Source organism: Sinocyclocheilus rhinocerous, unplaced genomic scaffold (genome assembly GCF_001515625.1).
Source record: "Sinocyclocheilus rhinocerous isolate Xijiao unplaced genomic scaffold, SAMN03320098_v1.1 scaffold412, whole genome shotgun sequence".
Classification (NCBI taxonomy): Eukaryota; Metazoa; Chordata; class Actinopteri; order Cypriniformes; family Cyprinidae; genus Sinocyclocheilus; species Sinocyclocheilus rhinocerous.
The window spans coordinates 374583-387407 of record NW_015642498.1 but is presented as its reverse complement, the minus strand read 5'-3'; the positions used below and the strand labels follow the sequence as shown (position 1 = coordinate 387407).

Sequence of the window (12825 nt, the reverse complement as noted above, 5' to 3'; positions counted from 1 at the left end):
GCACAATGTCTTCCAGGATTTACAATGATTATGGTCTGATACTCCTGAAAGATGCGGTTTTCCGGTCTCAATTCATCAGGGATGATGTCGGCGCAACTGATCTGAGATCAGATCTATTGCTTGTTCTGTGGAGTATGTGGTAATAGAAGGGTACTACAACTCACAGGCTGTCACAAACTAGATAAGACAAGTGTTTCTCAGCCCTGTTCCTGGTGGCACATTAATAGTACACATTTTTGAACACTTCCTAATAAAGCATACCTGATTCAACACATTACTAGAGCCTCCAAGACATGAGATGGGTGGTTCAGATAAGTGAGACGTGTTGAATTGCTTTCTTTACACACTTCTGGCTCAACCAGTCTCATGAGTTTGAGGAAGAACTTCTTGAGCAATGGTGGACAAGCTGTCAGACTTATATTTTTGGCAGGCTCTAAATTGGCACTTGGACAAATCTAGGGACCAGAATATCATGGAAACCTGGAAGCTGGAAGTTTTTTTTAGAAACCACCAGAACACCCAAGCAAGCAACTGCAAAACCACCACCCGCACAAACTTTTGCAATTTCATTTGGTGTGCAAAAATTACTCATAGCAGCTTTCAATAGTGAGCTTTGTGGGTATGTATGTGAATATAAATTGGGGGCTCGTCCGGTATTGCTGGTACCTCTCTCCACATTCATCTCAGCTGTCAGACATGTTATAATCGAACAAAAGAAACTGCCATGACTTCTTTCATTGGAGCTGATTTTGTTCCCCAGCTTACATTTAACAACTGCCATCTATCATATCGCTTGAGAACAGAAATGCATTCTGCTGTTGATTAAATCCGTAGACCTTTTATTACCTGGACGACTCACAATGCCTGCTTTCTCTTTTAGGTTTGTGTCTGGTGTTGGGCTGTATGATATATCCTGATGGCTGGGATGCTGATGAGGTGAAGAGGATGTGCGGAGAAGGGACGGACAAATACACCATCGGAGCATGCTCAGTGCGCTGGGCGTACATCCTGGCCATTATGGGCATCTTGGATGCCCTTATTCTCTCTTTCCTGGCTTTTGTGCTGGGCAACAGGCAGGATGGACTCATGTCCGAGGAGCTGCTGGGAGACAGTAAGATTAACATTATTTTGTCTAAAGAATTGTTATTCCATGTCTTTGTCATGTCTTACCATGGGAGAATGCAGACGTACCCCTGTCAACTTGAGTTACTGTTTTTATTTATGCAAATAAATAATTGAAAGAGTGTTGGACAATAAGAGGTTATACACAATTCATATATTGTTCAAAACAAAAAATACAAATAGAAAAACAACTTGATATTTGGTCCCTTTGACGAAAACACTATTTGGTTGTGAAATCTAAGCATTATCGCTACTTGATGATCTGCTACTTGCTATTGTTAGTCAGTTGCAAGTGATGTAAGGGGAAGGACAGTGTCATTAGTATAGAACAAATATTTGTATATATATTTGGCCTGTTTTCAGAAACAGTATTTTGGTAAACTTTTAAGTGTACAGACATGGGGCCAAAATTTGAAGCAATTGCATACTAAACAATTTGTGAGTATTACCAAATGACAGGAATATTTCACCCAAAACTGAAAATTCTGTCATTAATTGCTCACCCTCATGTCGTTCCAAACCCGTAAGACCTTTGTTCATCTTCAGAACACAAATTAAGATATTTTTGATAAAATCCGAGAGCTTTCTGACCCTGCATAGACAGCAATGCAACTGACATGTTCAAGGCTCAGCAGCGTAGTAAGGACATTGTTGAATCAAGCCATTCTTTTTGTTTTCTTCGCGTACAAAAAGTATTCTCGTAGCTTCATAAAATTAAGGTTGAACCACTGATGTCACATGGACTATTTTAACAATGTGACGATGTCCTTACTACCGTTCTGTACCTTGAACGTGTCAGTTGCGTTGCTGCCTATGCAGGGTCAGAAAGCTCTCGGATTTCATCAAAAATATCTTAATTTGTGTTCCGAAGATGAAAAAAGGTCTTTACAGGTTTGGAACATACGGTGACCGGGAGCTGACATGTTCAGTTCACTTAGTTTTGTCGTGGCCACGCCATAATAACTTGATAATATGTCGTGCCCACAAGATATTAATTCGTGGGAACGTCATATTAACTCGTGGGAATGTGATATGTCGTGGCCACGAGATCATTTTGTCGAGGTAACGACATCCTTATGTCCTGGCCACGCGATGCTATGTTGAGGGAACGACATCCATTTCTCGTGGCCGCGAGTTTAATGCGTAAACAAACCTGCGTGACCATAGCAACCCGGGATTATCAGAGATGGATTCATTAATATTTTATTTTGAATTAAGAAATTATTATATGAATTATTATAGAAATGATTAAATTATTATATTAACCATAGGCCTTGGCAAAAGGACTGTATTACGTGCGATAGTCAGCATTCAAATGAAGTTTATCATGAATAAATGTTACATAAAGTGCATAATATAAAATAGGCCTACAAGAAAACATTTTTATCCATCCCACAGTCTTGTGAGTCCATTAACTGATCGTCTTTTTCCCATTATATTTGTATATTATTATTATTGGTTATATTTTTATATTAGTTTATATTCGTTTTTCCATTCATTTCGATCTCTTTACTTAACGACATATATTTCATTTTATTTCGGCTAATTAATAGACCATAATTATAAATAGGCCTACTATAGTGTTTCATTTGTAAATGAAAACACAACACGCTCATTTATCATCACACACGGGCATAAATACAATCATAAACTCAAAACTTTATTGGCATAATTATCAGGGTTTGTTTACGCATTAAACTCGTGGCCACGAGAAAAATATGTCGTTCCCTCAACATAAGAAGTTGTGGCCACGAGAAATGGATGTCGTTCCCTCAACATAGCATCGACATAAGGATGTCATTACCTCGACAAAATGATCTCGTGGCCACAACATATCACGTTCCCACGAGTTATGTCGTGGCCACGACAAAACAAAGTGAACCGAACATGTCACCTCCCGGTCACCGTAGGAACGACATGAGGGTGAGTAATTAATGACAGATTATTCATTTTTGGGTGAACTATCCCTTTAAGGTAACATGAGATGAATTTCAATTATGTTTTGAAATGCTAAAAAAAAACAAAGAGGTGAAATTAACAAGGAGTGCGCAATCAAACTTTTCTCTGTGAATGAATGCAGAAATGGCCTGGCTAATTGTGTGCATTTCTCATACACATTATATGGTTTAATTATAATCACAAAATGCATAATTTACATAAATGAAAATGAAGAATAACAAACTGGATTCTCCATTTCTCCCCATAAATGTTCTAACACATCAGTTTTCAATGCGCAGCTGTTGTGCCATTCGGTCCAATTTATTCATTACTAGACAGAGCCAGCCAGCCAGAGGCGAGCGAGGACAGACCAGCTTGAGAAAATAAGACAGAGCGATGGCCATTAAGGATAGAATCAGATGATAGGGCTGTGAAAAGAAATGAGATATGAGAAGGAGCGAGTAAGAAGAGGAAAAGAGCAAGTGAAGGAAAGATAGAAAGGTAGAATTTACCATGGACTGGGGTTAATTGAAGCCTGGGGCTCTGGGCCCAGCCATGAATTACTAATTACTAATTTACACAGCTTGCTGTCAGCCTGTCCATATTAATCACAGGCACAGCATCAGCTGGAACCCATGCTATGCTGAACAGCACACCTGCAGCAAAACACTATTTATGAATATGAACTATAAAATGCTTCATATAATGAAGTTTAATAAAAGAACAAACTACACTTCCAGGACGTCCTGGGCCATAATTATTATTTTATATAATGGTAATGAAGGGTCACTTATACGTGTATTAAGGTTTTATATGAAACTGATGAGTTGCACAATGCAAATGGTGATTAAGGATGTTTGTATAATGATGACTGAGCAATTCACTTCTTAATCTTGCAGAAACAGAATTTGTTATGTCATATTTTGTGACGGCACATGATGGTGTTAGTGCCATCTAGTGGAAATTATTGGTTAGGTTTATCCCAGCTTGGCAGTATTTAAGAAAATCAGAAACAAAAGGTCTATTTAATGTGTATTTATCAACTGTGACAGCTGTCAGTAGTTGATAAATATTTCTGCTGCATTTGAAAATTACTCTATGGATTTAAGCTGCGATTTTGCTTTAAGTTTGATAGATTTTTCTCCTTTTTTTTCCTCAACAGAAAGTGGAAATGCATAGACGCCAGATACACTCAGGTGAGTGAGTGTTGGTCAGTATGAGTGAGTCTTTACTTAAAAAATACCATGAAATAGTTAAAAAGTGAGTGACGTGACATGTGGCCAAGTATGGTGACCCATACTTGGAATTAGTGCTCTGCATTTAACCCATCCAAAGTGCGCACACACAGCAGTGAACACACACACACCGTGAACACACACCCGGAGCAGTGGGCAGCCATTTATGCTGCGGCGCCCGGGGAGCAGTTGGGGGTTCGGTGCCTTGCTCAAGGGCACCTCAGTCGTGGTATTGAAGGTGGGAGAGAGCGCTGTACATTCACTCCCCCCACCTACAATCCCTGCCGGTCCCGAGACTCTCTAACCATTGGGCTACGACTTCCCCGTCGTACGTTACTTTATTTTTGCCTTTTTTGACGTATTTACTACTGAAACGGAGTTAGGCTCAGACATACTCAATATTTAATTTAGACGCACTAGTGTTCAAAAGGTTAGGGTTTATATGATTATTTAAAAATGTTTTTGATCTCGAAAAGATCTATTTACGTTTGTTCCAAAACCGAAATTACACACAGTTGGACTTCAAATGTACATTTTAAACGGCTTTTTAATTTTTTTTTCAATTTCAAAAATTTGCGATATGAAAAACCTGTACGAGTTCCTTTCTTCTGTGAAAGAAAGAATAAAACAACATTTTGTCCATAGAATGAAAGTCAGTTGGTCCCATGTTTTTTTTTTTAGACCTCGCTGACAAATTCTTCAAAATGCCTTATTTTGTGTAGAAATAAAGTCATGTTAGGAATGACACAAGGTTGAGTAAATTAGACTGCTTTCAGTTTTGAGTGAATTTTTTAAATGATCTCAAGTTTAGCTTCCATGTGTAAATTTCTCAAGTGCAATGCTGTGAATTTATAATAAAACATCGCTTTAATCTGTTTTCAGGTGTTTCTGTCTTGTTCAAGGAAAATCATTATATGAAATCACAATCCAGCTTTACCCATCATCCTGAGGGAAGGAAGCCTGACTGCAGCAGTTTGAAAAAAACTTTAAAGCGAAGGATGCAAACGGGGTGAATGGAGTTGGGAACTCACTGCTTTTCTGTCCATATCCCTTCTTTGCACTTCACTCCCTGGAATTGCTTCTCAACAAATCCCTACCCTAGTTTGATTTACCGTGTTCTGTGCTACTAACATGATAGGGCAGCTAATGCACCGTTTAGAAGTAACTTTGACTTGGATTAATAATAATAATTTAAAAAAAAAGTCTTATTTATTTTACATCGTGTCCTCTTTTAAAGGCCTGCATTACAATAATGTTAATATTTTGGGATTTATGAATTACAGTAAAACTGTACTGTTTTATTTGACGTGATTCTCCAATATAGAAGAAAACATTTACAGGCTTAAATCATGGGATGCACACTCCGGCATAGAGCTGCACCACAGAGACATTTCTGGCCTGTTATTTATCCATCAACACCACCCCTGGACTAAAAAAAAAAACACTGAATCCTGACCACTTACCTGAGAACCAATTTACAGGCAAGTGATCATTTATCGGGTTTCAAAATGTACAGTTATTTCACCACAACACTATCCAACATTGTTTAAAAGGGGTATGTAAACAGAAGTTGAGAGTTCACTGTTAATATATTTTAAAAATAAGTGTCAAAATTAGGGGCAGACATCTCTGCCATTAGTAATTGTGCACAAGCCAAGTATATACAGAAGTAGGAGAGTGTTTTAAGTATTATGTATTGAGTGTATATGTTGAATTTCTGTATGTCTCTAATTCGATATTTACTTCTCGGCAGTGTTAGTGCTGTATAGTTATGTGTGCCATAATTATGATGTTCTCAGCTGGTACCGTTTTGTACTCTTGGTATAATCATTGTGTCCCACCAAGATAAATGAACAGCCTAGGATGAAAATGCCATGGGAAAACCTGGAGAATGTGGTTCAAAAAGCAAAAGCCCACAGGAAATGACCTCACTGTGTACCTAGTGGCACTCCCTCCCTTCTTAGACAGCTGAAGAGTTTGGACAATGCTGGATGAAGTTCTGAAGGGAAAGAAAAAAAAATGGTTTGCTTTATTTATTGGGTGTCTGTCTTGTCAGATGATGTTATATGTAGAAAATGCTGTAAATACACCATTAAAATGTATTAGTTATAAAAGTTAATTAAATTCACCCACATTAATGAATAAAGATTTTACCTCTACAGACTACAATCAAGATATTTCATTCTGAGCGTTGCTGTAAAGAACAAACAGTAATATTTATCTTATTTTCTTTTTTTTTTCCCACAGGCCAGCGGTGTCCAATCTTGCTCCTGGAGGGCCAATGTCCTGTAGAGTTTAGCTCCAATACTAATTAAACACCCCTGAACCAACCGATCAAGTTCTTCTGGATTGCTAGAAACTTCCAGGCAAGTGTGTTTTTGGCTGGTTGTAACCAAAATCTGCCGTCCAGGAGCAGGACTGGATACCCCAGACCTGCACTAGGTAATACTGACCCAACATCTGCGCAGTCTTCAACATTGCAAAAGTTGCGCATTGTGTTATTGAGAAACGTACAAACATTGGCGGTTATAGCTAACTGTATCTATGCAGCTCTTATGCTCATCTTTCTTCATAACCTTTCTACCTTCGTTCCAGCTGATTATAACCTCTGGCTTGACGTTGATTGGTCATGTAATCTCGCTGCCTTCATTCCGATTGGGCTTCTCAAGTCTGCTTTCATTCTGATTGGTCATAAAACCTCTTTTCCTTCGTTCTGTTCGATCTAAGCAAAAACAGTTTCTTTCAAGCATCTATCAGGTATTAATGACAAAAAACGACTAGGTTTATATTTTCAATGACAACCTTAAGATAGGTCTCAGCAACAGCAGTCTCTTCAAACCTTCATTGCAGCACCTCTTCACATAGTGACCTTCACAGTGAAAGAAAAATTCACATTAGGAACATGTAAACATCAAAAACAGCCCCCTTTCCTGTCTTAGTAAAACACACAAGACATTAGGTTGGTATAAAACTGTCATTACAGTGATTTATTATAATGAACCATGAAAATAGCCAACCAGTGCTGTGTCTGTGAGCCTCTGTCCTTCACACACACATACACTCACACACAAACAGTAAAAAAAAAAATAAACCAGAGAGGAAGAAATAAAAATAGTGCTACAGTCACAGAAACATTCAGCGTTTTTGTCAAGAGCGCTTGTATTTACAACCATATTCCAAAATGGGGATGGGAGCGAATTATACAAGCATAGAAAAGAAAAGAAGCCAATATTTACAACTGTTTCTGGAGAAAGCTGGAGTAACCACCTATACATTAAATTACACTTTCTACAAATAACCATTGATATTCAAAAATAAACCGCTTACCCCCTACAGGAAGGACCTCTCTTTCTAAAGCTGCCACAGAGAACAGCACGCATCTGTCTGTGCCGTATGTGCCTTCCGTTTCTCATGCGCACTTCAAATATGCGCACGGATACGGGCGGCACGCAAGCATACATGCTCCCTTCCGGTTAAAAACAGACACTCATGCACACAGACTCGCTCATTCACACAAGTGCAGTCTCCTGGGGCAGTGAAGCGGCCTATCAGAAAGGTCTCCTCTGAATTTCTGCAGCGGTGCACAGATATTTTTGTTACATGGAGGAATAAAAAAAATAATAATTCTGTATTTTTTTCTCTATACAAAACCTTTTTGCTATATAATGAGCCACTAGATAAAACAAATAACTGATGAATGAAAAACAGTGAGAAACGGGAAGAACAGGGAAAGGTAAGGAGGAAACTGGAATGTACCATTGCATTGCACTGCACTGGGAGGATAGAGGAAGGATTCAACGGGAAGAGACTGGAAAGGGTGATTAAAATGAATAAAAACATTAAAAATAAAAAAAAGACGTCTGGAAAAGACAGGATGGCAGTACAAGATTATGGGAAGGAGAGAGGTGTGGGGGATTCTGGGTAAGTGATGAGCACCAGGGTTCATTAACCATCATCTTTTACACAAAGTCTACTTTTACAGTTCTCGTTTTTATTTTTAAAATGTACCCCTTTTCCCCCACCGGTTTTCATTAGTCTTTGTGAAAAGGTACATAGAAAATATTTACAGTGGTGCTGTGTTGCCTATGTTACACGATGTAGCCCCCCCCCAAGTGGGTTAAGTGGGTGTGGTCAGTGCCATCCTGTGCCCAAGTAGCCGGTGCTGTGAAAGGGGGCGGACGAAGGGATACTGAGGGAAAGTGGCCGGGCCAGATGTAGCCTGGGGTTGAGGCTGGTTCTGAGGCTGAGCTGTCAGGAAGGCTCGCTGGCCGCGGTAAGGTGAAGCTTGGGGTTGCGCTTTGGGAGAGTGCATGAGCGAAGGTCCAGCGTAGTGACTCTGCGAGGCACCGGAAGGCCCGCAGTGGAGCTTGCTGGGCGTCAGTGCGGCTGGTTTGGAGCTCGAAGTCTTGGTGCTGGACTGCTGGACGGACAGTGCCTGAGGCTGAGAAGGACCACGAGACTGTGCTTCACCATCTTCCTCCTTGGATGGTCGAGACACAGTCTGGGGTGCTGGAGAACAAGGCTGTAAATGGAAAGAAAAATGGTTTATGATAACATGAACTTGCTTGGTTGAGAAATCATGCTGCCAAGAAAAAATATTACATTGAGGGAAGGTTCTCTTACTGCATGTGTCAAGGGGCTCTTGCAGCTCTTGGGAGAAGGACATTCCTTCACCTGCGAGTCGCCACCCTCTGACTCTCCACTGTCTGAAAACGAGACAAAGCAGGTATTTTAATATTAAGATTAGAAGATCAATGTTCCCACACATTTTTATCAATGCATTTCCTTTATTTCTCCAGTTGTTTGGGCTAACCTTCTTACAAAGATTAGCTCCAACCTACTGCTCCAGCACACCTGCCTGATTACCTTGAATACCCATTTCATTGTTTAATTTGGGTCTGAGCTAAACTCTGCAGTAAAGTGGTCCTTTAGGAGCAGAATTGGACACCTCTGGGATTATTGGATGAACCTTTTTAAAAAAACTTCCATTTGTATGTCAGGTATCAATTCATGGGTTTTAACAATTATCACAAAAAACAAACAAACATGGAAATCACAATAAAAAATTCCCTTATGTTTCCAGGGTTGTTTTTACCTGCATCCTTGCGATGGTCACTCAACAACAAGGCCCTGTGGTAGCTTCGCTCCCTGGCCTGCTCTACTGATGTTGAAGATGTCCTGTAAATTAAAAGAGAATTGTATATGCTTAAATGTTCTTTTCAAAACATAATTTGCAAAACTCAGCAGGCCCAACTGGCCATCAAACTGTCCAAGATATCTCCACAAATATCTAAAAAGTCACAAGACAGCCTGATTTCTTGATAAGAGTTTTAATCCAAACCTTTAAAACAAATTTCAAGCTGTTAAAGTGTGACTAGTTCATTCTCATGGAAGGGAATACACTTTAGGGACATACCACTGCCCTTCTCCGTCTCTCTCCCCCTGAGGTGGGGCGTCTGGCTCCTCGCTGTGCTGAGGTGTCCTGGGGGTTGGCGTTGCTGTGAGAACAGGTGGCTCAGGGGCCACTTCCACTGCGACAGGGAAAACATCTACTGGTGATGCTGTGGAAACAGGGGAGCCACACTCTCCCTTGGAACCACTTCGCCGTGCCTCACGCTGACGTTTCCTGTACTCTAGAAGAGACACCTAACAACACAAACACGAGATGTCAGTTAACAAAGTCGAATAAAAGGCATACATATTTTTTTGATAAAATTTATTCCAGCTATTTCTTCAGTTAAGTTTAGCGGACAAAAAAATTGTACATCTATACATCTGTCAGATGCTTTAACAGACCTTTTTCTTCTGCGGGTTCTTTGCAGCACCTCCCTCCCCTGTGCCATCGCCACTCAATGAGCGAGTAAAGGTCACGCCGCTGCTCTCCTCATTGCAAGAATAAAAGGGTGCCGCCTCACTGAAGGGGCCAGCGGAGGTTGAATCCGGCCTGTACGCCCCCATCTCCAAGGTGTGAGAAGGGGTGAGGTCTCTCAGATTAGAGTTCACTGGGGAAAACGAGAGGCCACCTCGGTCTGGACTCTTCATCCAGGGAGGGTAAGAGGAGGCTGGTGTCTCGGGTGCTGAGGCAGCTTCTGAACCACCACCTTCAACCTCCATGCCTTCATCTACTGCGGCATCCTGGGGTTCAGCATGGGAGGGCTGAGGACTCGGAGACCCCATAGATTTTGTAGATTCCTGTGGACCCGTATCAGAGCCTGCATTTCTCACGCTGGGTGATGCCAACAGCGAAGGAGGTCGCTCAACCTGACAAAAGACAGCAAGATGTGTTAGATGTGCTAATGAAAAATGCAGCAAAACACCTCTGCAGCAGGTACAGGATATTTAAGCAGTGAACTCACGTCTTGTGTACTGGGCCTCCGGCTTCCATCTGGAGAGCTGTCCATAGATGACTCACTCTGTGAATTTGCAAAGATATTTCATGATCATTTTGTTGCCTTTAGCCAAAATAATGCTTCAAATCAACACCGCAGAAGTGACCAATCAATTAAAGCCCATCACCACTGGTGACAACCGTCCCTGCTTGGCCAATAGCAAAAGTGTTAGTGCCCTCTTGTGTCAGAACCATAGAGTTCTCATATTTTGGAGATAACATTCATTAAATCTGTGGGCAAAACATTTCCACTACATTTCGCTCAAGATTACTGGATTAGGTTTTAAACGTTTAAGAATCCTTTTAAAGAGACTGCACTCACAAACACAAAATTCTATGGATTAACATTTGAAGTTCATATATAAGTTTTATATATATACTATACATTTTCATTAGGTTTAATTGTTGAAATATCAGGCACGTCTACGGCAACAACCTTACCTCTTGTGGCAGAGGGAGGTTGGGAATCTGCAAGGGTGTTGAGGGCTCAGTACTGGGTTCCTCTGGCCGTGGCCGAGGAGGCGTGGTAAGCAGCAGGGCCGTGCTTGGTGCTTCTGTTGACTCCGTTCGGGTTGGGGTGGCACAAGGAGACCCGTATGGGGTGGAAGTCTCGGACATACAGGGATCGAGTGAACATAAGCGCCTTTTCTTCAAAGGGGTAGGCAACTCTGCAAGCACATGGACCAAGTAAGACTAAGTACAGCTTTAGACAAGCTTTGAGTTATTAATTTGCAGCAGGACATGGACTGCTGACCCACCTGGTAGTGAGCAACTGCCGTTGAGGGGTAGAGGGCTGTAGGACTCGCCATTTATAGAGGGGCTGAGAGGGCTCTCACTAGGCATCAGCAGAGAAGGGAGCCCTCCACCTGGGCTGGTGGAGCCCTCCTCTTCTAAAGCTTGCTTCAGCCAGCGCTGCACAAAAGAATATCGAGTTAGACCAGAAACTTGCTAGCCTAAATATGAAAACTTGAAAGTGAATATTAAAGAGCTAAAATGTGTGGGATTTTTTTTCCCTGCAGTATCAATTGCCAGACAACCATTTTATTATCAGAGAAGCAAAAGTCAATGATACTGGCTGACATTTCTAAATAATGCAGCAATTTTACCTTCTTGCAGGACCCAGTGGTAGGTGGTGTTTCAGGCATTTCTCTCGAGCGCCGCCGCCCCGTGGGCACTCCCAGAGTGCTGGGGCTACGGTTGGCCAGAAAAGGAGATGAGAAGCGGACGTAGTGTTTGGGTGTGCTGTAGACGTGTGAACTGCAGGCCATGCCCGGTAGAGAGTTCAACTGTGTGGCCAAGACCTCAGGATCACTACTGATCCGCAAAGGCCTTTCAGGGGGAGGCTCTGGAGTCCGCGAAGCACCCTGTTCCTGTTTGTCAACACCCATCCACTCGCTCACTAAGTGCTGTTGGAAAAGAGAACATGCAAGTTGTAAAATGCACAACAAACTGCTGTGAAATGCATTCTATGGGTGAAGATTTCTACCTTTTTAGTTTTGAGGTACTTCTGTCCACTGCGGCAAGTTGGGGAGGGTGAGTCGCTGTGGGGTGGGCTGGTGTCAGGGGCATGTATCGGCGGAGCGTCAGCCTCAGGGGCCGAGGGCGACTCTCCATCATGAGTCTCTGTTGTTAAGGGCTCTAAAGTGTCACCAGGGGAACTGGGTGGCAAGTCGGAGCAGGCGCTGACCGTTCGTGCTCGCCGCCTCTGCTGTCCGATGTGCGTGCGGTTCCGCGAGAAGCTTTTTCTCTGTTTGTTACGGCTCACCTTTGCTGGCTTCAGACAAGGCTCCTCCTTCACTACCTCTAGCATGGGCTAAAGGTCCAAACATTGAACAATATATTAGTGCTGCCAAACGATTAATCGCAATTAATCGAAACCAAAATAAAAGTTTTTGTTTACATAATATATGTGTGTGTACTATTTTAATTTATAAATACACACATACAGTATATATTTTGAAAATATTTACATGTATTTACATGTATATATTTATATTCATATAATTTATATTATACATAAATATATTTAACATATAAAAAAAATGTCTTAATTATATACATGCATGTGTGTGTATTTATATATACATAATAATTATACACAGTGCACACACATTATGTGAACAAAAACTTTTATTTTGGATG

At 41.2% G+C, this 12825-nt stretch overlaps 2 protein-coding genes and 1 long non-coding RNA gene across 3 annotated transcripts in view; 1 reads left to right on the top strand and 2 right to left on the bottom strand.

The window, feature by feature from the left end:
• Window positions 1-5725, top strand: part of LOC107755892 (LHFPL tetraspan subfamily member 3) — a 50460-nt gene extending 44735 nt beyond the window's left edge. The window contains exons 3-5 of the mRNA XM_016572852.1: window positions 881-1111; window positions 4223-4256; window positions 5178-5725. Coding sequence (XP_016428338.1) covers window positions 881-1111; window positions 4223-4239 — 248 coding nt within the window. The 3' untranslated portion in view covers window positions 4240-4256; window positions 5178-5725. The remainder of the gene's footprint in view (window positions 1-880; window positions 1112-4222; window positions 4257-5177) is intronic.
• Window positions 5726-5841: 116 nt separating this feature from the next.
• LOC107755900 (uncharacterized) lies at window positions 5842-8487 on the bottom strand. Its single transcript, XR_001641747.1, has 3 exons — window positions 7098-8487; window positions 6880-7017; window positions 5842-6294 (listed from the first exon to the last, which is right to left on the bottom strand). It is a non-coding gene; the product is annotated as an uncharacterized LOC107755900 (long non-coding RNA).
• Window positions 8488-12825, bottom strand: part of LOC107755882 (histone-lysine N-methyltransferase 2E-like) — a gene marked incomplete at its 3' end in the record, with an annotated part of 36362 nt that continues 32024 nt past the window's right edge. The window contains exons 14-23 of the mRNA XM_016572842.1: window positions 12170-12496; window positions 11790-12089; window positions 11442-11595; window positions 11125-11351; window positions 10652-10708; window positions 10092-10556; window positions 9712-9941; window positions 9391-9473; window positions 8919-9001; window positions 8488-8817 (exon numbers count right to left, since the gene is read on the bottom strand). Coding sequence (XP_016428328.1) covers window positions 8488-8817; window positions 8919-9001; window positions 9391-9473; window positions 9712-9941; window positions 10092-10556; window positions 10652-10708; window positions 11125-11351; window positions 11442-11595; window positions 11790-12089; window positions 12170-12496 — 2256 coding nt within the window. The remainder of the gene's footprint in view (window positions 8818-8918; window positions 9002-9390; window positions 9474-9711; window positions 9942-10091; window positions 10557-10651; window positions 10709-11124; window positions 11352-11441; window positions 11596-11789; window positions 12090-12169; window positions 12497-12825) is intronic.